Source organism: Lissotriton vulgaris, chromosome 1_1, assembly GCF_964263255.1.
Source record: "Lissotriton vulgaris chromosome 1_1, aLisVul1.2, whole genome shotgun sequence".
In the NCBI taxonomy this organism is placed as follows: domain Eukaryota; kingdom Metazoa; phylum Chordata; class Amphibia; order Caudata; family Salamandridae; genus Lissotriton; species Lissotriton vulgaris.
In genome coordinates this window covers 431,216,850-431,239,986 of record NC_141685.1, presented here as the reverse complement: position 1 = coordinate 431,239,986, position 23,137 = coordinate 431,216,850, and the positions used below count along the sequence as shown (strand labels likewise).

The 23,137-nt window shown below is 42.1% G+C and overlaps 1 protein-coding gene across 1 annotated transcript in view; it reads right to left on the bottom strand.

The window, feature by feature from the left end:
• The window catches only part of FGGY (FGGY carbohydrate kinase domain containing), a 1,923,203-nt gene that overhangs the window by 1,574,979 nt on the left and 325,087 nt on the right, over positions 1-23,137 (bottom strand). The window contains exon 4 of the mRNA XM_086953024.1: positions 6,240-6,391. Coding sequence (XP_086809150.1) covers positions 6,240-6,391 — 152 coding nt within the window. The remainder of the gene's footprint in view (positions 1-6,239; positions 6,392-23,137) is intronic.

Below are 23,137 nucleotides of genomic sequence, written 5' to 3'. Positions count from 1 at the left end.
GTCGGTCTTCACGGCCGGTACCGTGGTCCCTGAATCTTCCCCGCTTGAGGACCGTATAATTGATGGTCATCTGCCCGATAGTACGATTTCCTTGATCTATAAAAAGTTGATTAACAATCGGGCAGATCTCCTGGTGCGCCTCAGGGAGACCTGGGCTGGAGACGGGTTGGAATTAGACGACGAAGATTGGCAGTCTGCACTATCCTCCCCTAAAGAGGTTGCCATTCCGGCCCGCCTCCACCTTGTCCAGCTTAAGATTCTTCACCGCGTGTATGTCACTGGTCCTCGTTTGGTTGCCATGGGTTTTTCGTCAGATGGGTTGTGTAGGCGCGGTTGTGGAATGAGTGCCACTTTTCTTCATATCCTCTGGGAGTGCCGTGAGGTCACTACGTATTGGCGCAATGTGCATGCTATGATGGAGTGCGTCACTGGGGTCGCTCTGTTGCCTGAGGCTCGAAGATGTCTGTTGAATGTGTGGGAGCCGAATGACTACAACGTCGCCCAGACCCGGTGGGCGGCACTTGGGAACATGATTGCCAAAAGGGACATTGCACAGCTCTGGGGTTCCCAATGGCCTCCCACCGTGTCGACGTGGAAGGAGAACATGGATTGGTGCATGTTCAGGGAGAAGACGGTATATTTGGCTAGGGGCAAGCCTAGGGCGTGGAGTACAATTTGGGGCCAATGGAATGCGTACCGGGGAAACATCTGCACACCCCCCCTTCGTAGATATTCCAGACGCTTCTCTGTCCCCCTGACCTCTGAGGTTCCTTGATTACCATATTTCTTACTCGATTGTCCTGATTCCCCACTGCCCTCCCCCCCACTTGGTTCTCTCCAACATCCTCCTGATTTCCGATCCGTTATGGTAGGTCCCCGGTGTCTGAGCTCGACTTCTTTTATCATGTTTCAGTCTTGAGTTGTTTGTTCTTTTGTTTCTCTTTGTTCTTTCATAAAAATTAAAAATCGTGCATCCTGCATACTTCCTGTGCTGCCGACAGTGTATCCTGTACTTCTGCTGGACTTACCGAGGTCGACTGCTGCCTTACTGACTGCTTATTTACCTGACAAACACTAGCGGCCGGCCCCTGGGGTTGTAGGCCCATACCTGTAATTCTTCTGTTTTGCACAATAAAGTTTTATAAAAAAAATTAAAAAAACAAATATATAGTTATAATTTTTTTTATGTAGTGGTAGTTATTAAATTCCTGCTTTTGCTTCCTGCTTTTATGATGTAACTGTGGTAATCTCATTGACTGACATCATCACGACATCCGGAGTCATAGTGAAAACAGGTTTTAGAGATGGTTGTTCTAGAAATACTCTAGAAAAATATGAGTTTGAAATGTACAGTAATAAACCTCTAGTGTGTAGAATACTGTAATGTGTGTGCATATATGTGTTTTAACTTTATGGGAAAGGCTTGATTGTCGCAGTTAACAACGTAATTACGACGTCCCGAATACACCGCGAAAACGGAAAATAGGTCTGAAAGATAGTTTTTAAAGAAACTTAATACAAAAATATGAGTTTTAACATGCTTTGAAAGAAGTATCTATATAGTAATGTGTGTAGGGCAATGTTTAGAATGGATTTGTTTTAGATATTGTTTTTGGATGTGTTGGTGGCCTTTGAATATCTGCTTTTGTTTTCCGTTTCACGATGTCTCCGCGGGTATCACAAAGATCCCCCAAAAGTTAAGAGAGAAAAAACTTTAGAAAAATACTTCACAATGTTTTGGGTACTAGGCTGGCTCTGACAAAAGCGGTTGTGTTGGTTGTATGTATATGGCTTCTACACATAAACTGGATGCAAAGTTTCAGGTTACTTTGAAACACCTTGTTGCCTTCATCTGTAAAGTGCACTCCAACATTTCTATAAATTCCATGCATGTCAAAACGCAGGTTGTTGTTATAGATACAGCCCATGCAATGGTCTCTGAGGAATGCAGAAACCGTTTTATTAACATGTTTCTTGGCTTTGTCAATCTGTGGAAAGAATTGATTTGCCCACTCTGTGTACAGAATTGATTTGCCCACTTCCATTTCTGTCTTTGGCATATATTAATGTACACCATGACAGTGTGAGGGAAAAGTGACATCAGTTCTGCATAGGTTTCTTTCAATAGGATTTCCTGCCCTACCACAGTCAATGTGTCTAGGTCATTGCCACCACAGTGCACAATAATGAGGGGAGTAGCTTGGTAATACAAATAGATTTAACCAAAGCCAGCAACTGATGAAACTTTAACCCTCTCTGGCCAAACCAAGTAATCTGCACATTTGCAAACCCAAGTCTCTGTCAATACCTTTCTTTATTGCAGCCTATTTAGCCCAAAAGATGTAGCTGTGGCCATCAATCCACAGTCTAAGCATTTTGAAGTGAAGGAACAATAGCAGTCAGGAGAAGGCTGGAGCTCAATGAGGAAGTTTTCCAAAGGAAAAGCAGGTAAATTGGAAGTTTTTTTAACAAAACAAAATATGTATATAAATATATTCACTGAAAAAACCATAGATTTCACACCAGTTATAGTTAGCTGGAACTTTTACTGACATAAAACCATTGAAATTCCCACGTTATAGTTAGTTGGACTCACTATAACTTGCGCGCCTGCAATGCACTGCTGATGACGTCACATATTACATCACTCTTGACATGGTCAGTGACATCACTCATGACATCACTGATGACACCATCCAGTGAATGTGTGTCTTTCTGAAAAATAAATATGTTTTATATATGTATATGTAAAGGTCGATGGAAGAATAAATGTTTAAATAAGTGTCTAAATGGATGTTTTTTTTTAAAAAAATTGATTGGTTAACTGGCTTATTAAGTGTAGCTTAGTGAATACATATATTAGCGAGTAACTTTTAAATATTGAAATATATATATCAGTGTTTCACTTTGTGTATAAGTGGCTGCATGGGTTGGTGACTGACTCACTGTTTGTATGTGTTTTGAAGACAGCATATGTGCAGGACTGTATGGGTAGATGAGTGTGTATATGTGTGTATTAGTGAGTGAATGACTGACTCACTATTGTCTTTATTAGTAACAACATAATTTTTTAATCTAGTATATGTGAGTATTGATGTATATAAGTGAGTATATGTGAGAGTGAGAGATTGTAAGAGTTCCTGCTTAAATAAGTATTTGTTTCTATAAGTGATTGTTTAAGAGAGTAAGTATGTGTAAGTTTCCTTAGAAGTAAGCTGGTAGTGTATGTTTAGTTGTATATGCAAAAAAATGGATGTTCAATAGTTTATTTGCATGTGTGAGTATGTGTGAGAGTAACTTTTGGATGACTGTCGGTATGTAACAGGATGTATAGGTGTATCACTACATATGATGAGTGAGTATATGTATGAGTGACTATATAGAACTGTTAGTGAATGAGTGGATGTGTATATAGATGGTGGAATTACTGAATTGGTTGTTGTAACTGGTATGGGTATCTCAATTTTTTGGAAAATGTTAGTTTCTATTTTTGAATATGTGTTTCAAGGGTTACATTACACTGAAAGGAGGTCTGTCACTATGTCACAAGGATGGTGTCATCAGTGATGTAATGAGTGATGTTACTGACCATGTCATGAGTGATGTAATATGTGATGTCATCAGCAGTGCATTGCAGGCGCGCAAGTTATAGTGAGTCCAACTAACTATAACGTGGGAATTTCAATGGTTTTATGTCAGTAAAATTTCCAGCTAACTATAACTGGTGTGAAACCTATGGTTTTTTCAGTGAATTTAATAGGTTTTTTAAATGCTAATTCCTAACTATAACTGGTGTGAAACCTATGTTTTTTTCAGTGAATTTCAAAGGTTTTTTAAATGCTAATTCCTAACTATAACTGGTGTGAAACCTATGGTTTATTCAGTGAATTTCAAAGGTTTTTTAAATGCTAATTCCTAACTATAACTGGTGTGAAACCTATGGTTTTTTCTGTGAATTTCATAGGTTTTTTAAATGCTAATTCCTAACTATATATAGGGCCTCAAACCTATGTTTTCTTCAATGAATTTCAAACATTTTTTAATAGCAAATTACAATAACTATGAAATGTAATATTTTTTATAATGAATCCTATATTGTATATTTATGTAATACTATTTTCTTTATGTATATTGTTCATGGTTTTTTTTTTTGCCTTGGAGCGCTCCCAGTGCGCGTACCAGTGAGCTGCAGCAGCAAAATCCCAATCCTCGGCCTGCCGGAGTTGGTGGTGGGCAGGGACTCCCTGTCCTTTCTTGTTTTAGCTTTTTTACTGGACGCGGTGTCTGCTTTATAGTGTTCACATTTTTTTCATAATTTTTTTGTATATTGGGCCAACCCTCACCCTCCATGATTCTGCCCTCCACCTCTGCAGCGCACAAGGCGCTACCTCAACTCCAGTTGCGGCCAGGGCTCCTGCAGCTGCCCAACACCCGTCTTCGCCACTTTCCGTCTCACAGCCCAGCCATGGATGAGGGGGAGGAGGAAGAGGAAGGATCCGTGAGCCTCTCCCGGGGTACGGGTCAGAAGGGAAATAAACGAAAATATAATATAATATAATATAATATAATATAATATAATATAATATAATATAATATAATATAATATAATATAATATAATTTTTATTTATATTGATTGCCAAGTGCAGATTAGACACTATATTCAATTATATTTATTTACGCCTGCTCCCCATTGCTCTTTTAACAACAAGAAGCAAGAGGCATCAGCAATGAGAACTGTAGTGCTGTTTTAATAAACAGTAATGTATGCAAGGTTGCCATCGCCCACAAGTAAGCGACTGGCTCCTTACTATAAACAGTAATGTATGCAAGGTTGCCATCGCCCACAAATAAGCGACTGGCTCCTTACTTACCCAAAAGATATTTGGGTTCTCTTACGGTTGCCTCCTAATTGGATGTGCCCCTAAACCCTGTGAAATTCCAAAACACTTCCACATTTGGCATATTAGGTAAGTAAGCCACAGGAGGAAAGTAAATTCCTCAAATGTGTACAATTTTGCTTACCTTGAGAAATCGGTGGGAAAAGAACAATGGTCTTCTTTGTGGCAGCTTCTGCTAAAGTTTTACATTATGCATTTCTGTAAGGTTTCACTTTTGCCTTTGCTTTTAACATACTTTTTTTGTGGTTCCCAAAAACATTAAGTGGGCTTTACAACCACCAATTGCTTACTGCTGATTAACTTTGTTACTTTCATTTACTTCTTTTTAATTCAGGCCTTGTCTTCCTCTTTTTCTTGTTCTCAGACTCCAAAGCATAGCCTCTATACCATTCATTTAATTGGCTAATTTGTATCCTTCTGCTACTCACTTTTAGCACAAAATATTGGACTGAAAAATAGCACCAGTTGTAGAGCCTGGTACACATAAATCAGTGCCTCAATGGCCGTTAATAAGATGCAATGTAGTGTTTACAGCAAGGGCTATGTCTGTATTGTAACTAGGACGGCATGGTGAACAAAGGAATGATGTATTTAACCCAGATCTCTTGACTCGGGGTAAATGTTTTGATTTGTTCTGCATTCCGTCCATCAGTTGTGGGTCTTTTGCTTTCTCGCCCTAAGTGCGGCAGGTATGCCCAGAGGGGGGTCCTAGGCTCACTGTGCCACTGGAATCAAGCTATCCTGGTTAATGAGGAGTGAAACCCTGGAACCTGTCCTAGGATGCCTGTTTCTGGTCCAGGGAGGACCTGGCTCGGCAGTTTGGGCTGGAGCGTTCCCATGAGAAACAGGGTCAAGACTGATTTGCATATGGCCAGGTCTAAACTGGGCTGGCAAGGTGAGCAAAAGAATGATGGCTTTAACCCAGATCTCTTGACTGGGGGTGAATGTTTTGATTTGTTCTGCATTCAGTCCATCAATTGTGTCTTGTATGTCTGTATTTTGTACATAATTGTATCGTTCCTAGAGAAGGCCAACTCCAATTAAAGAAGGACTTGCAGGAAATAATTTCTTTACGAGATCTGTCAGAAAGCAGGGGGGGGGCACGGTGTTCAATATTCACCATTTCTCACTCTTGTTCAGCCCCCCGCTCATTCTGCAATACTATTTATAGACTTAGCTCTCTTTAGTAATGGACAAGATATAAAACATGACCAATACCAACATAGTGTCATATGCTATGAGTCTGCTAACCCAAAGCCTGCAAAGAACTTTTGACAGAATTACTACATCAGATCTCATGTGTAAATTAGATTATTCAGCTTTATTTTTTAAATACTCACTTCTTTCAACCAGAGTAGTTTAGGGGGCTGCATTTCAACAGATATCACTCCACCCACATACTTCAGAACATCATGATTGGTACTGTTGATCCGATCTGCCTGGTTCGATGCCCGGTGGTCCATCCACATGATAATGTTTCTAGAATCTTCTCCTTGAAGGGAAGGCGAAAATATTCACAGTTTGTACTAAATCTAAAGAATCTTAACCTTAACAATTAATTTGGCAAAATGGTAGTGAGTTAAATTCTCACCTCTGTGATGTGTGGTGATGTGCAGGCCACAAGTTCTAATCTTAGCAAGGCAAACTCAGTCTTGATGATTAAGTTGGATAATAGTAATACCAGTTGTTAACAGTGCATAGAAAAGTGCAGTATGAAGCACTATACACAAATGAGCTATTCGTTAAAATGTGACTTATCTATCACTTGGACCTATTCAGTGTTATAATGTAGCTTCAGTGAGCTTAGAAATAAAAACAAAGCAAGCCTGCAGATGTAGATCCTGCGCAGACGTTTACCATCCGTGCTACTTGAAGCAATGTGAAGAACATAACATAACACAGACATTTTTAAGGTTCAAATTCCCTCCTCGAGGGATCTTGGCACGAACAAACAGGTACTTATTGTTACCAACTCAATGGTACTTAGGTTGTTGCACTTGGAAGAATGAAAGGCTGAATGGACCTGCTGGGTTTTGAACTTGTGGCCATGAAGTCAAGAATGCATGTTGTTGAGTGGGTGCACTAATCCACTGGGCCACCAAACACAACTAGAATGATTATGTAGGTGGAAGAACAAAATAGCACACACAGTATACTTTATTTCCCAAACAATGGGTGAGATGATTCAAATGGGAGCAAACACTACTCTGAATTGGATGGCTCTCCTTCACAATAAAACTATAAACATGATAAATTATTACATTTGATCTTTACATTGTATCCTCAGTGTGTGAGCTACAATTCCACATTTTATCAACAGATGCTCCAGAACTATAGGGGTTACAACTGGCAACAAAACCCCCAAAATGGATTTATGAATGTTTGGTGTCGAAATTCAAACAACTGCAACACCGGAACAATTAGGGTACTCTAGGAAAAGGCATCATTTTGCATGATCACCCCCATTTATTTGGACTGATGCTGCTGGATTTTTGGCTCAGTGACTGCGACTCAGCTAACCAGGCATTTGCTCCGACCCTTAAAACATGTTGAAATTGTGTGTACTCCTAATTGGCGTATATAAATGATCTAAACGTCCCCAGTATATGGTACCAAGTGTACCCATAGCTTTTAAGCTAAATGTAATTAGTGGACGGCAGCACATATTGTGCCACCAATAAAGTGGCAATGCGAAACATGACTGCAGGCCTGCCACCAGTTACTTGGCTGTGCAAGTTTAAACTGCGAATTCGACCTGACAAAATACACCCCTTTTGAGAGGCTTAACAACTCCTATTAAATATTAATAAGTCACCCATATGTAGGTGTTAAATGCCCAAAAGGCGAGGTGTCGGGTGTTGGACTTGGCCCTTTTGGGAGGTTTACCCCAAAACTTTTTGCATTTTCCTAGCCTGTTTCTGTAACTTGGGGTTGGTGATTTTAGGGCTCTGCGCACTTTTTCCCTGTGGTCCAGTGTAAAGTGCGTGCACTTTCTGTGTATGTGTGGAGAGAGTAGCCTGCCTCCCATAGGAATGCATGGGGAATATGTGTGACCATGGTAGTTCCTGATGTGTGGGGAGTGCAGGGTCGAGTTTGGTATGTGCGAACTCGTGTGATTAAATGCTGTGCGATGATGTGCGCGGATGTTGTGTCTAGTGGATAAGTGCCACTTCTAGAAGTTGGCATGTCTGTGCAGTAAATATGAATTGACTGTCTGGCTTGTGATTGGCCGGAGCTGGCTGGTGTGCCTGGCTCCAGGAGTCAGGATGGGTCTGCCCCGGTGGTGAATGGAGAGATCTGCATGTTGATGGCAGGGAGGAGTGCACCTGGGACCTGAATAGGGCTGTGCCTTACCTACACAGCTGGCTCCACCCCCTGTGGTGTGGCTGATGTCCCTAACCCATCCTGTGAATATGCAGAGGGGCTGAGCAAAGCAAAGTGCTCAATAATCAGTTGCATCTGGTTTGCCCCTTGCCTGCACCTTTGGAGACAAAGGATTTCAGTGTATAAAAAGGGGCTGTGACCCCATGAAAAATGTTCTTGTGTTCAACTCGAATCTACCAGGGGCGTGCTGCTGCTGGGGCCCAGTGGAAGGCTTGCCTCCCTGGGCCCTGCCCAGCCACTGGATGTCCTGCCCCTGGAGGCCTTCTTTGGGACCCTTTTTCTACTTTCGGAATACTAACAGGGGGCCTGCTGCAGGTGGGGCCCAGGAGGGACCGCTATGGGGGCTGCCTCCTTGCTGGAGTGCCCTGTGTGCTGGCCCCTGGGCCCTACATTGCCACCCCCTTTTTATTGGAACTTTTTCTTGTGGCTTCCCTTTGTTAAAGTTGGAGGCAGCCTTCCAGCGCCCTGGGAGCGCTGTGCCTGGAGTCCTTTGGATTGCCCCAGGACAAGGAGATTGAGCTGTGCAGCGCCGCGCTGCTGAAAGCGCCGTGCCGCCGAAGGAGAGAGAGAGAGAGAGAGAGAGAGAGAGAGGGAATCTCCGACGTAGGGATTCCCCCGAGATGTTGGGGACTTTGCAGGTGCCCACCCTGCATTATGGCCGCTAGTCGTATATTTTACCTAGCAGGAGCCCACCCTGCTTGTTAGCTTGAGTTGGAGGGAGCCTACCCCTCATTTCGCCGTGGTAAACTTATTTAAAAACCTGAAGCGGTTGCCCAACCCGCGCTTTCCCCGCCGCAGCCCGAGTGCAGGAGAGGACCTCCGGGCCGCTGCCAGACGCGACCCGGATGTCAGGCAGCGTGGTTCCTGATAGCGGGTGGGACTTCTAGGTTGCAGAAGGAAGCTCCGCACCCACCCGCGCGGCCGAGAGAGAAGCTGTGCCGCATGGAATCCCCCGTGTGGGAAGAGAAGGAGCATGGTGGTTCGGCAGGGCTCCCATGAGTGGAGGGAGCCCTGCGGCATGGAGGAGTTGACCCCGTGGGCTCTCCGGAGCAAGAGAGCCACGCCCGCTGTCGCGCCACCTTGAGAGAAGCGCTGCTGCCACGCTGGTGCCAGTTGACGAGGAGAGACCTCTGCCTGAGATCAAGCCTGATCCGGTGAGTGTCCTGGGGGCTCTGTGTGTGCTCTGGGCGGCCCCGCCTGGCAGAGGGCCGCCCCAGCGAGGTTAAGGCATGGAGGTTCCTTGTGGGGCCAGTGAGGGGCCCGTGGCAGTGAAGAGCGGCCCATCTATCAGTGGGCCTATTTTTTTGGCATCTGTATTCAGAGCCAGATGGATCTAACACTTCGTATTAATTATTTTCCAGAGCCCGATGGCTCCAACAATGGGGGCCCTAATTATCTTAAGAGCCCAGTATGGCTCCAACTGAGGGCACATTTGTTTTAAGAGCCTACAGGGCTCCAATGTGCGCAGTATTTATTTCCAGAGCCAGAGGGCCCCAGCATTTGGCGTAGTTTTGTTACTAAGGGCCAGTGAGGGCCCATGCTGCATTTTTGCATTCACAGCAGCCCAGCAAGTAGTGGGCAGCTGCACCGTTTAGGCGCAGTTCCTGAGGGAGTCCCTGAGTGGGACAGAAGTGGCACAGAGGTGCCAGGCCTTCCACAGCTGTGCAGCACTTAATGCCAGCTGCAGCGTTTAGGCCGCCAGTGATTCTCAGCTGCCCAGCAAGTAGAGGGCAGCTGCAACGGTTTGCGTTGATGGCGTACCCCTGACTTGCGCTGCATTGGCAGCGCGCTCTGACATTCGGGACACAGGGCATTTGAGCCCCTTCTTGGATGGCCAGTTGGCCAGGTGGGCCAGTATGTGGATAGGGCGCAAGGCCCTAATGTGATTTATGTGCTGAAGTTATTGTGGTGCTAGGAAATGTAATGCATTTAGTATGTTTTACGCACCCTGTGTGATACCTCTAGATATGGTTTATGATTATGAGGTTGTTTTACCTATTTAGGTTTGTGCTAGTGAGATTGTACTTTAATCTGTGCTTTATGCCCCTAATGTGAGTTATACTTAGGAGGTAGGGTCTAATGTGTTTAGACTAGTGAGGAGATTACATAATGTTTTATTTATGAAGGTGAGGTTGGTGCAGGATATAATTCGCGCCTGATGTGACTGTACATAATGTAGTTTATGTTACAGGTTGGGGTGGAGTACAGTGATTACCAGTGGCTACTGGTTGTAGGTTTATGATCTATGTTTACTTGTACCAATTTCTACTAAGTGTTGATCCTGACAGTGGCCCACGTGGCCCTGTCTTGTGTAAATAATCCCTTGTGAATATTGCCCGTGCCAGTTGGCACAATGTATATTGTGTGATTACTATCTGATGTGTTTTGAGAATACATAGGCTATTTTTATAAAACCTTGTGTGGAGTTCCTTTTGTAGTGTGCCTAGGATGTTGTTGCTGTATGCGTACGCAAATGATTTACACATTGCCTCCAGGATAAGCATGACTGCTCGTGCCAAGCTATCAAGGGGATGAGCAGGGGTTATCTTTGGAGTGTAACTTCCTTCCCCTGACTAGAGTGGTGGTTTCTGCCTGGCTTTGGCGCAAGCCTTAGCCAACCAGAAATCCCAGTTCTAACACCAGGTATTTAAAATTCAGACATGTAAAGGTTTAATGTTGAACATGTCCTCACAGTGACAATGCCCTACAAGCTGTTTCCACTGTAGCAGGATTAGCTGTTCCATAGGAAAGCACTGGGATACTTTATCAAAGTTAATAAAGTTATTGCCTTCTAGAAACCAGATAAAACGTTCATTCATAGACTGCTTAAAATATTTATTACAAATCCAATTAATTGGTAACATTGGATTTGTAACATATCATTTCACATAAGTTACTTTTAAAGTGTTAGCTTTAGGCTGCCTAAAGCGTCTAGAAACCCGTTTGCCAGATCTTCCTACTATCACCCAGGAGCTGAATGGCTCAGAGATTAGGTGTGAATTGGCTCCGAGAGCTAAGACACTGGGCTCAGTGTGGGGAGGAATCCTGTACCTATGACATCATGACCACCTTGGCAGTGCCCTTGAACTTAATTATCTTCAAAGGGGCCTTCCCTGTCACAAGTAGATGTAGTGTACACTTATTCCAGGCCTCTCAATTGTCCTTCTAGCCAACCAAGCACCAATCCCAGTGGGTGAGGAGCTACTCCCAGAACTGGCTTGCTCATTTCCCTGGCCACACCTCTGGGTTGGGCACAGGAGAACCACACAGGGGAGAAAGGTTTTGCGATCAGCAAGGGCACTGTGGGATTGTTAGCAGTAGGGCAAACAGGAATTGCTGCAAAAGTGGGTAAGGTTACCCATAGGAACTCTTTCCCTATTGGCCAGGGAGGTGCTAGGATTCATCTACAGGGTACTACCAGGCATAAATGGGGCACCACAGGGCTCCCTCTTCAGAACAATTCTGGACCTGTGGAAGACAGACAAAGGATTGAACCTTCTGTTGTGGTCTGTGAGGAGAATACCAAGGGCTGAAAACCTGCTATCACCAGATCCCAGGACAAAGAAGTGGCCTCCAAGGGTTCATTTGCTGACCTCCTGTTAAGCTACAGAGATACAAAAACTGCAAGAAGCCCACTTTCCTGAAGAAGCCCAGCTGACCACTTTCAACTAGACCTACTTTGGACCCCGGCAGAGTACTGGCCCCAAAATACTGTTCCTAAAGTCCTGTAACCCTTAGCTGTTGTCAGAGTGTACTCTTCCTGCCTAACCCTAAAACTTGGGACTTAGAAACGTTTTCAAGGATTTTTGCCTGGAGGACTGACAGTAAATGGGAACCAACCTGCCTAGATGATTCACCAAGAGTGCATCGTCAGTGGGCCTGATTTTGCCGTAGCTCCCGCTACAGTATTCTCTGCAGCAGCAAGTTCGATTCAGTGGGCTAGGATGCCGTTTGGCAGCTGTTTGGGCATGAAGTCCATACTTTTCCTGTTTGGAACTTTTTCCTCCTTGCATCAATGGCTTCACCAAGACCTCCCCATTTGGCAACCTGTAGTCGACAACCCCATCTTCAGATCCAGACTGATGCCTTTCTCTGAGGAGGACTCTACATTCACAGACATTTTTCAAGTCAGAAGGTAATTATTTGACCGGGATGAACCTGGTCCTTGTATCCGACCTGCGCTCCATCACAGTAAGCCTTAAAATGTATTTTGTCCTGGTGTAGTGTGACTAGTTGGGTGCAGCCGATTTGTTGTGCTTTTTGGTGCTATTTGTATATAAAGTTTAAAAATGAATATCTCCAGCTCCCTTCACCAGAGTTTTATCATTTAAAAGTCATTTTGTTTGTATAAATATTCTCTAATTTTATAAATTGGAATGAGATTTTTATTATGTTGTGTTTTTGACTTTTTAACTGTTTTGGTACTTCTAAATGCATTACATTTTCTTAAGTTTCTCCAGCCTGCTCTGTCTCACCGCTATCGAGAGGTTGAGCAGATTTAAATTACTGAATATTTTACTGTACCTAGCAAGAACGGTGACATTATTACTTGTGGTGGACACCATCCACCCAATTAATAATTCATTGTCTCACAGGCACAATTTCATTACTTCAATATTTCAGAGAAGCATATAGTAGTTCAAACATGCAGTAATTCAGTGAAAAGACTAGGCTAGTATCAAAAGGCAAGTAGAGACTCACTGTAAAACTTCTACCAAGTAAGGGATCAAGGAGGATCTCCAAGCAGCAAAGTCAGCGGTCAGAATTTAAATGAATTTTTTCAAAAGAAGAGATAGAGTCCCTAATTATATTAGAATTGAAAAGGTTACCTACGAGGTTTATGATAGAAAGAGGATGCAACATTTATTGACGTTTTTCCATCCGGTCATCAGTGCATTTTTTGCTTAGAACTCATATTTTCACTGGTATATTTTTGCCTAACTATAACCTCACTTTAACCTTTATTTTCTAAGAAAATGTCCAAGTTTTTTTTAAATGTAATGTAAGGTCTTTTTAACCTTTAGTTTTTTCAGTGAATTAAAAATATTACTAACATACCTAAGTGTACGTAGTAGGCAATTCCCTTTGTAAGGAGGCTTGAGTATATGAAGGGAGTGAGCTCTCCATGAAGAGCAGAAGAGAAAGCTCAGGCTGAGAGTAGTAAGTGCTCTGCATGCTGACGGTGCGTAGTAGGGGCATGCCCACCTAATGGGGCTTACATTTCTTGAGGGAATAGGCTCTATGCACAGTCTGTGCACTGAGTGTGAGTATGAGTTTTCCCATCTACTGGGGCTTAGGACCCTTGAGGGAACAGGCTCTACACACATTGTGCACACTTAGTGTTGAGTGTGGATGGTAGGTGCTTGACCACCTCATAGCACTTGCATGTCTGGAGAGAGAGGGTTAAATGCACAGTCTGCTTACTGAGCGCAGACTGTGCGTAGTAGGAGCTTGCCCACCTAATGGAGCTTAGCTCTTTGGAGGGACACTCAGTGTAAACTGTGTATAGTAGGTGAGTCCCATATCAATAGATATTTATATATTTTGAACCATAATTTATCTAAAATGGCTGAACAGATTGTGATGTACTGCATTTTCTTATATTACATTTGCATACTAGTAGAATTATAATATGTCATGTTTGGAATGTTATATGTGTCATGCACTTAGGTCATGAGGTTCTAGGAGAAGTTAGTAAACTGGGGCAGTTATTGTCAATGCCTGCTTGCTGATGGATGGGATTCTCTAAGGATTAAACTTATGAAGAAACCGCATTCCTGTGTCCAGACTTTATGTTCAGGAAAGCTTTACTGGCGTAGTCGGCAGAATACCTATTGAGGATCTCAACACAGAAGATTGGTGAGAGATTTCTTGTTTTTGAGGGAAATAAGATTTATCATCAAACGAACTTGAAAGGTTATGACATTATATTTACCAGCTTCTTAGTATTTCTTTTTTTTTAATTTATGGAGAAATTGACATTAAGCTTTTAACAAGATTCCTTGCTAAAGTATGAGAGATTCCTTTATGGATTGGGAGCTTCGCCGCATGTATGGCCCTTTAGTAGTATAGTGAGGTTCTAAAGGGAAAAGTATTGATGCGAGCTCGTCCGTACTAATTTGGGAATTTATGTCATGTTTTGAAGCGTTGGTAATGCCTGTTTACCTTTGACTTTGTGACTGCACGTCATTTGAGCAAACAAACGATAATCATAAGAGAGATTTTGCTGAGCTCATCAAATTTATTACTTAGACGCTTGGCAGCATTGTTGAAAAATAAAAAGTAAATTGTCCACATTGAATGGTAACATAAACGTTTTGGTAGCCGTTACCTGTGGTGTGTTATTTCTTGAATTGGAATTTCTCAGCGACGGTTCTAAGTGGATTAGGAAGCTCTGAGGCGTCCTAGCTTCCTCGAAATACGTCATCCAGCAGCTCAACCTCGGATGCCTTATGCGTCATCACGCAGAGTGGCAGACATCTTGGATGAGGAAGAGTTAAAGATTCTTTCACTTAGGTAGCATGAAGGATCTTTCCAGGCAGCGAGAAGGATTCCTGCATTTTGTGAAAGACATTTTCTGAATTTCCCAGTTTGTATCCATGCTGATGCGCACAGCATTCAACACGCTGTTGCGCACAGCTATGTAACTTCATTGCGTGTTTCTCTTAAGTGCACTGTATACATTATGCATAATACTGATACGCACAGCTCTATATTTAGTGTTATATTGAATGCGTACAGCATACATCACACTGATGGGCGCAGCTCTTTTGTTGGTGTCATATTTTTTTTTAAATTAATTTTTTTATTCGATTTATATAGCGCGTTATAACCCAGGGGTCTCTAAGCGCTTGTCCGGTAAGCACAGCAGAAATCCTGAAAGGGCCCTTCCTAGGAGTTATAGCCCAACCCAGGCCTTCAGGAAAACAACGGTTTTCAACTTCTTCCGGAAGGACAACAGATTAGGTTCCTTACGCAGATCCGCCGGTAGATTATTCCAGACTGCTGGGAGGGTATTAGAGATGGCATGACCACCCACTGTCGCCAATCTGAAACGTGGTTGGGAAAGAAGGGTTGCTTCAGCAGATCTTAGCACCCTACCCGGTTTGTATGGAATCAGGCGGGTCTTAATGTATCTTGGCGCCTTGCCATAGAGCGATTTATGTGCAATACATAACCCTTTGAAGAGCACCCTCTGTCTTACTGGGAGCCAGTGCAGCTCACGCATAAGTGGGGACACATGCGTGCTCCTGGGTTTCTTATGAATAAGCCTAGCGGCATCGTTCATCACCACCTGAAGTTTGTCCAAGAGTTTTTGGGGCAATCCTAAATAAAGCGAATTGCCGTAGTCCAACCTTGCTAATATCATTGCGGAGACCGCACGTCTCAAGGTGGAATAGGACAATAGTGGCGCAATTTTTCTGAGTTGGCGGAGCAGACCAACACAGGTTCCTACCACCGTGGTGATTTGCTTCCGCATGGATAGTTTATCATCCACATGGATGCCTAGGCTTTTTACTGCTACTGCTGGCTCCGGGGGCGGCCCAAGTTCCCTAGGCCAGAACCCGTCGTGCCATGGATTGCCAGCGATGGTAATAGGTAAAACCTCCGTCTTGTCCGGGTTGATTTTTAAGGAGTTCAGCGACATCCAATTAGCTGTATGCTTAAGAATAGTTTGCAGATTTGCTGACGCCCCAGAGGCATTATCCATTTGGATAATGATTTGGGTGTCGTCCGCGTAGTTAAATACCTGACAATCCATTTGATTAAGGAGTGAAATCAATGGTTGGAGGTATATATTAAATAACAGGGGCGAGAAAGCCGACCCCTGTGGCACTCCACAGGAAATTGGTGTTGCAGTAGAGAGCAATTCTCCCAGCTGAACTCTTTGTGTCCTCCCTTGTAGGAAAGAAGCAAACCAGGCGTGGGCTGTGCCCTGGATGTCGAAGTCCCTCAACCGCGACAGAAGTTGTTTATGACACACGGTGTCAAACGCCGCGGAGAGGTCTAACAACACCAGGGCACCAGGTATCTTCTTATCTACCCTATTCCTGAGCTCATCCACAATAGACAGCATGATCATATTGCTTCGTTTCAAGAATATTACTCAAACGTGCACATCATTTATTGCGCTGATGCGCACAGCTTAGTAATTTTGTATGGTATATTGAATACAACTACGTTTCTGTGCACATAACATTCGTATTTTTGGTGCACATAGCAGGGTAAATTTCTTTTACAGAGTTTAGATAGTAGATGCTGAACACTATAAAGTGGATATTAAAATTGGTGTTGTGGAAAAGTGATTTGCTTTAAGAATTAACAAGCACAATCTGTTGTATTTAATTATTATTTTATGTTGATGCACATAGCATATATGTAGGTTAGCCATTGACATTTGTTTACATTCATCTTAAGTCAAGTTTGAAGTATTAGACATGCAGAATGTTACTGCCGCACCGTTCTTTCTCACAAGTGCAGGAACTCCTCCTATACAGTGGAAAAAATGGAAGGTTGTGTTTGAGAGGTGTGCTAGGGTATGTGGACCTCCACTCAGCGCTGAAAGGGAATCTTCATTACTTTTACACTGTTTAGGGTCAGACAGTCAGGATGTATTTGACCATTTACCAGATCTATCTGCAGAAGAAGCTAATGGACTTAATGACTATGTAATATGCATCACGAAATTAGATAAACACTACTTACCAAAGGTGAGCACAATTTTAGAACGGTACAAATTCGCCAAAAGAATGTAAGATGAAGAGGAAAGTGTGGAAAGTTATGCAACCTATTTGAGGTAACTTGCATCTGCATGCAAATTTGATAATCTGACAGATGAACGAATACGAGATCAGTTAATGTTCGGATATAATATGGAAAGGGTCAGAGAGGCATTGTGGCTACGTGATGAGCCTACATTGGATGAAGAGAACTCAGTCCATTCAGTGTAGCCAAAAGGTTTGAACATTCATTAAAATGCATTGCAGTCTTAAAGAAAGACTCAGCAAAAGAGTGTAAAGTCCAAGAAATTAAAGGTAAGAGCAAAACGAATGTAATAACTAAAGATAAGAACTTTAAAGGTATCACATCAAACAAAGATAAATTGAATGAAAGATGGGCAGACAGTAAATGTTACAGGTGTGGCAGGACGGGGCATTTAGCTAACAATAAGAAATGTCCTGCTTTGGGTCAAACATGTCCTAAATAAATGTAAATGTACATGTATGTGTCTTTTAAAACGCACTGCTGCCCTGAGGCGTCGTGGCGCTGTAGACCGCTGGGGAACCCGTCCTGGCTATCCATGTGAGATGGTCCCTACTGGGTATCTCCAAGGTGAAACCAGCCATCCCCAGTGAATGTGGGGGGCCATTGTAGAGATGAGGCAAGCTAATGCCCAGAGTTGCCGAGTGTGATCCTTGGTTAGAGTAGGCACCAAGGCGAGAATTATCGAGTCCGATGACGCTGGTCCACGACCCTGCCACGTCGGGAATTGAACCCTGGTCCCGGGCCGTTCTCTGCTTCCGGGTCTGCCACCTCTAACCAGTGAGCCACACCACTCCACAAAAAGAAAGGTCATTTGACCTCTTTGTGTGATAGTAAGCCTATTTCCAAAGTTAAAGAGTTTGAGATTTAAGACTGTGAAAATAATTAATCGAGCACGGAAGATTATGAATGTGGACAAATTATAGTTCAAGTGGTAAGTGGAGATAAAAGGAACAATTGTCCTTGTGACAACATCTTAGGTTAGGGAGCTATCACTAAAGTACTATTTGATTCAGGTGTGAAAATTACTATTGTATCTTGTAGGTTTTACACAGAGAATTTGAAAGGTAAGGTTAAACTATTAAAACCAGACATAAGACCATTAGCATATGGCGGGGAACCTATTGATCTTCATGGGTATTTTATAGGTCTTATTGAGTATAAAGATTGATTCGTCTCAGGGAAAATCTATGTTTCAAAGAAAGGAGACAGCATTATAAGTTGGATCCATCAAGGTGATCTTGGGATTTTCCCTGATCCCAATGCTAATCCTCTTATTAATGGGTATTTTATAGGTCTTATTGAGTATAAAGATAGATGAGTCTCAGGGAAAATCTCTGTTTCAAAGAAAAGAGACTGCATTATAAGTTGGATCCATCAAGGTGATCTTGGGATTTTCCTTGATCCCAATGCTGATCGTCCTAGTCAACTCAAAAATGATATAAGCTTTGTTCTTGACAATGATAATGGTTATTTGGTTTCTGATCTTAAAAGATAATATCCTAATGTCTTCAGAACTGAGTTGGGTTGCCTTAAAGGCTATAAACATAAGATCATAATCAAAAAGAATGCTATTCTGGCATGTTGCAAGGTAAGCAATGTTCCTCTTTCTGTGAAGGATGACATGCAGAAAGAAATCGAAAAACTAAAGGATTGGGGCATTATAGAAAAGGTTGAAGGAACAGAATGGTTGGCCCCGGTGGTAGCAGCATGCAAACCCAATGGGGATTTGAGGCTATGCATTGACTTGAGGCAGTTGAACAAATGTGTAGTGGTTGATAAATACCCCTTGTCGAATATAAATGAGTTATTGGTTTTGTTGGGTGGGGCCAAAGTTTTCAGTACATTAGACCTTACCTCGGCATATCATCAAACAGAATTAGAAGAGTCATGTAGGGACATTACTTCATTCATTACACCATTTGGCACTTACAGATTCATACGTATGCCTTTCGGTTTAATGTCGGCATCAACGGTTTTCCAGAGGGTTATGGAAAATATTCTTCATGGTCTCGCAGGTGTTTATCTGTATCAAGATGATATACTAATTGTTGGGGATGATGTATGTCAGCATGATGCTCATTTAAAAGGAGCTTTAGAGAAGTTTTGTGATCACAACCTTACTATCAAAGCTGAGAAATGCAAATATTACCTAGGTCATAACATCACTAGTGAATGAGTAAGACCTAAATCTAATTTAATTAACACTATTCAGGAAATGTGTTGTCCTTTAAACAAAAGTGAACTTATGACATTTTTAGGAGTTGTGGAGTACTATGCAAAATTTGTGAAAAATTTTGCAGATTGTGCTGTCAACATGAGGTATTTATTGAAAAAGGGTGTTGGCTTTGAATGGACTGACTGCTGTGAGAAGGAGTTTATTGATATTAAGGAAAAACTTAAGGCTGGGCCTTCTCTTAGGAGTTTTAATCTAACGGTTAAACCTATACTTATCACTGACGCCAGTGAAAAGGGGTTGGGAGCAGTCTTGCAACAGCAAGCTCTGGAGGGTATGCAAATGATAATGTTTTTGTCACGCAGTCTCAAGAACCCAGAAAAAAAGATATTCAGTGGTAGAGAGAGAGTCCCTAGCAGGATTTTGGGCTATCAAAAAGTTAAAAAATAAAAAAAAGTTTATGTGGTATTGATTTCGAGGTAAAAACTGACCATAAACCCTTGATTGAAATATTCACCAAGAAAGGTCTTGATGCCATTTCTAGTAGGATAACTAAATAGGTGATAGGATTACAAGAGTATAAATTCAAAATAAAGTATATTCCAGGTGTGGAAAATAATTTTTCTGATGTATTATCACGCCTTACACCTAAAGTTTTATCTGAAGAAGAAGATTTAGAGGATGCTGATGAATAGGTTTGTGTGGTTAATCAGGAAATTATTTCTGGGAAAAATGGTGTGATGAAATGTCTCAAGATTTTACTTTAAATGAAGTTCTGGACCTCATGAAAAAGAGTTGGATCAGTAACAAGGAGGAATCTGGTGCTACTAAAAAATATTGGTCATTGCGAAATGAGCTGTCCATGGATAATGGGCTACTATTTCGTGGGATGAGATTAATTCCTCCTAGTAATCTTAGGAAAGAACTGATTGATTTAGTTAATTCTTCACATGCTGGACTTACCAAATGTAAGGCGAGATTACGTGGATCATATTGGTGGCCAGGCATTGACAGAGAGGTTGAACGTATAGTACGAGGTTGCATCCTATGTACATTAAGTGATAAAACCAAGTGTACATGTGCGCAACCGATGGTGTTAAGAAGACGTCCTTCTAATCCTTGGTAAGACAACTCTTTGGATATTCTTGGTCCAGTGCATAGTAATGGTCTCAGACTTTTGTGTTAGTTGTAATTTATATGTTTTCACGATGGCCTGAAGTTTTCTTTTTGTCAAGTATTGATTCTAGTCACATAATTCGGGGTTTAAAAAGTGTTCAAAAGAAGGGATTCCTGAATTTATTTTAACAGATAGCGGGGTTCAGCTAGTCTCTGAAGAGATGAGAAATTTTCTTTCATTTAAGGGTATTATACATAAAACCTGTTCTCTCTATCATCCCGAGGCCAATGGGATGGTGGAGAGATTTAACAGAGTGATTAAAGAACCTATTGCTTTAGCAAAGTCCCAGTCTTTAGAATGGAAATGTGAAGTATTGAAGAAGATTGGGGAATATAGATTGTCCCCTTCTTTTTTCCACTGGGAAAACACCTTTCTTCCTATTCCAAGGTAGACTTCTCAATACAAATGTAGAACCTGCATGGGTCAACAAGTATGAATTGAATTAAGAAAAGGAGAAAAAATTTGATAATATTGAAAACCGGAAGAAAGATGAAGAGAAGGCAAAACAAAGGAACCGTTATTTTGACTCAAAGAAAAATGTACGAACAACAAAAGTGGGGGTGGCGATATAGTTATGATTAAACGCCCAGGGTTGATGGGAAACTGTTTCCAAATTCATGAAACCTATTAAAGTTACCAACGTATTTAATAATGCAATAAAGACACAAGATCATCGAATAGGGAATCTTAAGAGTTGTTGTGGTAAAGGGAATGTTTAGCAGTGATTCCGATGAAAGCCCAGAGAGTGTTCCTATGAAATGTGATGAAACGTGTAAAAGTCGTAGTTCATCCAGAAAGTATAAACGGCCATCATATCTTGCTGATTATTTATAGTATGTTTTAACAATCTAACATTCCATCATTTTGTTTATGTACAATATGTTTTACATTGTTTATTTGTTTAGATAAAGGGGGGAGGTGTGTGATGTACTGCATTTTCGTATATTAAATTTGCATACTAGTAGAATTATTATATGTCATGTTTGGAATGTTATGTGTGTTATGCACTTAGGTCATGAGGTTCTAGGAGAAGCTTTGTAAGTAAACTGGGGCAGTTATTGTCGAGGCCTGCTTGCTGATGGATGGGATTCTCTAAAGACTAAACTTATGAAGAAACAGCATTCCTGTGTCCAGACTTTATGTTCAGGAATGCTTCATAGATTTACATCAAATTACAGAAAGCACACTTTCTGGATACAGATCTAGCTTTATGCCAAATTTGGTGTAATTCTTTTCAGCTATTTTTTTCTGTATGGTTGTCTAGTTTTCCCTATGAAATTTGCATGGGGAAGAAGAGTTTTGGAACTCCTACTTTTTTTTCAGTCCTGTCTTGACTAAGGCTGGGCGTAGTTTGCGAAGTAGCGCTAGGCAAAGTGCACTACGCGAGCTACGCGTTACACTACGCGAACTGCGTAGTACCCTGTGCACATGGTGCAAGATGCCGTTTTCAATGATTGCACAGTGTGGACAAGCATACGGCAATGTGCAATCAGTGAAAACGGCATCTTGCACAGTGCGAGCTGTAGTTTTCTGCCGCCCGAGTAGATTTTTACTCGAGCGGCAACTTTCTCAAAGCGGACTTGTAGTCTCTCATCGTGAGCAGTCGCGACCAGTCGCAATGAGAAACCTGACCTCCCCGCGTTGAGAATCTCACTGGGAGGTTTATTTTCCACGCTCGCGATCGGCAACTTGATGTTGCTGATTGCGAATGAGGAAAAAGTCTCGCTGGGATGTCATTTTGCTTGCCCGCGGTAGCCAACTTGACGTTGAGGACTGCAAGCAAGCAAAAAATGACCACTGCACTACACTACGCATGTTTGCACTGTGCTACGTGTAGCTCGCGTAGTGCGAAGTAGCACAAACTTTGCAAACTACAAGAGTGTAGCGTAGTGCTTTGCCCAGGGTTAATCTTGACAGATAACCCCACACATTTCCAGGAAGCAGTTGAACAGGATGAACTTTTTTTTTAAAGGCCACAGGGCAAGCTCCCTTGCTGTGTTCCGGGGAGCCCACCCCCAGGAAACAGTAATTTTCCTGCCAACACCGATTCAGGCAGGGAAATTTGTTTCTGCTCCCACCTGATGGGAGCATTTTTAAACCTCCCATCAAACGAGAGCAAACACAAAGTTTGCTCCCAGTGAGTGGGAGCTTTAAAAATGCTCCCGCCAGCTGGGAGCAGACTTTTGATCTGTTTATCTGCCTGCAGTGATGCAGGCAGGGAAACAGATAAACAGATTCCTCCCGCCCGGAGGGAGCATCATAAATAGCTACTCTCTCTGGTCGGGAGCAAGTGGAGTTGGATTGGGCCGCAGGGCCCCTCCTGCAGCCTCCAACGTGGGTATGGTATGGTGGGGTCCCCAGTGCAAGTTAGGTTTGTGAGGATGGCCATGCAGCCCCCCTTTAAATATAAATATATCTATATATATATCTATATATATATATATATATATATATATATATATATATATATATATATATATATATATATATATATATATATATATATATATATATATATATATATATATATATATATATATATATATATATATATATATATATATATTTTTTTTTTTTTTTTTCTCCCCAATGATGCGGCACTCAGCGTTTATACTTTGTCAACAACAATTCCTTTATTCCTCCAGCTCGGACCAACGCGTTTCAGCCATCACAGGCTTTGTTCACGGTAAGTGAGCTTTTTTCTATGTCCACTATATATCCCATTTCAAACAGTTATG